General features: G+C 43.0%; 1 protein-coding gene and 1 long non-coding RNA gene across 2 annotated transcripts in view; one reads left to right on the top strand and one right to left on the bottom strand.

The window, feature by feature from the left end:
* Positions 1–3,042, bottom strand: part of LOC8058857 (cyclic nucleotide-gated ion channel 1) — a 22,948-nt gene that overhangs the window by 1,763 nt on the left and 18,143 nt on the right. Inside the window, exons 5-7 of the mRNA XM_021449645.1 lie at positions 2,026–2,312; positions 1,824–1,935; positions 218–471 (exon numbers count right to left, since the gene is read on the bottom strand). Of these exons, the coding sequence (XP_021305320.1) occupies positions 218–471; positions 1,824–1,935; positions 2,026–2,312 (653 nt within the window). The remainder of the gene's footprint in view (positions 1–217; positions 472–1,823; positions 1,936–2,025; positions 2,313–3,042) is intronic.
* The window catches only part of LOC110431054, a 6,521-nt gene continuing 5,963 nt past the window's right edge, over positions 2,485–3,042 (top strand). The window contains exons 1-2 of the long non-coding RNA XR_002448545.1: positions 2,485–2,562; positions 3,006–3,010. This is a non-coding gene — a long non-coding RNA (uncharacterized LOC110431054). The remainder of the gene's footprint in view (positions 2,563–3,005; positions 3,011–3,042) is intronic.

Below are 3,042 nucleotides of genomic sequence, written 5' to 3'. Positions count from 1 at the left end.
AAATGAAATCAGATACTACTGGTAATTGGATTGGTTCAATCTTTATTTGGAAACGGAAATAGGATCTGATAATACTGATTACAGACGGTGGGACGCAAGCATGTGTAACGTTAATGCATGATGGGTCACATTACACTTTAGCCAAGCAAACAGGTCGAAAATGATTACTGATAGTAATGGTCAATAGGGTACTATAGGGGTTGGTTTGGGGGGGGGGGACAGATGAGAACATACCCTCATGAGAAGCGATAAACAGAGATGTCGTTTTATATCCCTCCTAAGATCTTTGGGGAGGTTCATAAGAAGTTGCTCTTCATCAACACCACTTGTTTCTTGCCATCTATACTGTTCATAACGCCGTATTCTTTCCTTGAGGTTCTCAGGAAGATGTCGATATGACATCCACTGATCTGTGTCACGGCTTTTCACTCTCATTTCTTCTATTCTCAGAGAGGCTGATTGCAAATAGGTCTGCAAATAGGGGTGAAACATTGTTAGAAACTTCATCAAGAGTAAAAAAAACACATTAATTGTGAATCCTCTAAAGTAAGGATTCTTCTTTCAAACTCTTTTATTGCATGATTCAATAATTTAGCTTCTCACTATATCCAATATGGAAACATTTTTTGACAAACACTATTGCTGATTGGCCTCAAAGATTATGTTGGCCAAAGCCACTCTGCACCAGTAATAGTGGCACAATTTTCTGAAAATAATCAGTTATGTAATTTAATCACAGATATATTCTCTTTGTCCTAGGATATATGTTTTTGGCACCAGTCTAGCAGCCAAGTAATCTCAAATAGATCACGTGTCATAACATGTAACACAGTAAATTACAAAACGAAAAGGAAAACCATAAGACAGGTCACAGGTGTTCAAATTTATAGGAAAAGGAAAACCATAAGACAGATCATAGGCTTCAAAAATCGAGAATTGATGGACAGGACTATGGCTTTATGTTCAAGGGTAAAAAATAGAAATCTGCCTGTTGCAATGAGATAAGTTGAGTGCCCTAGTCCCTATTCCTAGTTGGATAAGACTCCTAATTCGAATGTATTGTAATTCCAAGTACTAATAAACAGATATGAGGATCTAATGGCCAGCTGCCAGCATGGTGGCATGCTATTTTCTCCTCCAAAATTCTACATGGTATAACAGCCCAACTTCTAGCCTAGGAATAACTCAATGCTGAAAAGTTAGCACTCACCACAACTAGACCCTCCTATGTAATAACCTCTGAGTAGACCAACATTCATGGAATTCTAGTCATCAGTGGTCAATTCTCACACAATGTGGTGCTTCCTCAGCAAAGATCAGCATGCGAAATGCAGGGTGGTTACTGTTGCTAGTGTCATGCTGGCTGCCACAAGCTTCAGTGTAAGCTGCCTGTAGCTACTTAGGGACACCTATATCACTGAGAAAAAGAAGGCAAGAGAGGAGAAAAGAGAGTTGCTGTCCTGAGCCTTTGGTCAATTGGGTACTTGTTGCCATCGATTGACAACCTGATTTAAGACTCTGATTGTCTGCTTTATGTTCGTGATAATCAAGGTTATGTTGAATGTTGCTTTGATTTGTTAATGCATGACTAGCTAAACAGAATCTGAGCTTTGAGTTTGCCACCAGAGTACATTCTTATTCGAGTCCATTATAGTCTCAAAGTAATATGAATAAAGCGTGTGAGGATATGGAAGGCCAACATATAAATTTTCCTCTCCTAAGTATCTATAGAATTTTATTATCTCATTCCAGAATATGTATAGTTGCTCCAAGTAAAAGCAACACAATGGAAGCTCCAAACTATCAGTGTTCAATGTGTTTACCTGCACATTACCGATCAGCAATGCAAACAGAACTAAACCTGATATTGAGACAAACACTGCGAATAAGTTCTCCCATGCATAAGTGCTTGTTTTCAGGTTTTGGCCAAGAGAACTGCATTGATTATAGCAAGAAACTATAAATGTCAAGCTATCCATATCTTGGTTTAAAGCATAAGTTTGAAGGTTTGCCCTTTCAACTCACCTAAGATTTTGAAGACCCCACCAAACACAGAAGAACAATTTCTCAAAGAAACTTTTTGACTGTGATACATTTTGTATAGCTGGTGCATAAATCCCAAAGTACGGATCTGGAAGGTTTGGCTGATTTCTTGGTTGGCAACTTTTAGTTAAGAAAGCATTTCCCTCATCGTTATCATAATCTCCACAGTACAAATAGGAAAGATTACATGTCTTATTGCTTCTACAATGCTGTCTCCAGCAGGAATCTTGGCGTTGAATAGAAAGCAAGTACCAAAGAGCTCCAAGGACCTGAAACAGTTGAAAAATTGCTGTTATTGTACTAAGGTTTTGTTATAATGCACTTATGAAAGGTAGCCACAGTATTTCCCTAAAAAAAGAATAGCATATGCACAATGCTACAGATAGCACTATGAAAAGTGCTAAGCATGCAGAAGGGTGGAACATAGCACCTAATTGTTAGAGTATATGTGTATGAGGCCCATGAGGCTAGGCCCATGAGGCCCATGTATCCATAATTATATGGCCACCCTGGTTTAGGGTGAGCCCATTAATGAAGCCAGCCGGGCACGTCGCTGGTAGACGCGCACCGGCTGGGCGTAACGTGCCGGTGGTGGGGCCGGAGTCGGAGACGCCGGCCCGGGGCCCACGTCGGGAGCACGTCGCTGGTAGACACGCACCGGCTGGGCGAAGCGTACCGGTGGCGAAGGTGCCGACCCGGGACCCGCGTCAGGCGCAGGGGCCGGGCCGGAAGGTGGCACCTCGGGACCCGGGCAGGGTAGAGGCCCCGAGGTGTCACGGGCGACAGGCGACGTAGCAGTACCTGCAGGAAACACCGGAAACGGTGGCTGGACCACCGGGTCAGTAGGAAACACAGAGGAGAGGTCATGCTCCGAGGTGGAAGCAGGAGTGGCAGTGGTGGAAAAGCGGGAAGATCGACTTTCGTCGAACACCACATGGCGAGATATGAGGACTCGACGAGAGGTAAGGTCGTAGCATCGGTACCCCTTGTGATCCGGGG

The sequence above is a fragment of the Sorghum bicolor genome, chromosome 10, assembly GCF_000003195.3.
Source record: "Sorghum bicolor cultivar BTx623 chromosome 10, Sorghum_bicolor_NCBIv3, whole genome shotgun sequence".
NCBI lineage: Eukaryota > Viridiplantae > Streptophyta > Magnoliopsida > Poales > Poaceae > Sorghum > Sorghum bicolor.
The sequence above is the reverse complement of the archived record's forward strand: the minus strand, read 5'-3'. Positions and strand labels throughout refer to the sequence as shown.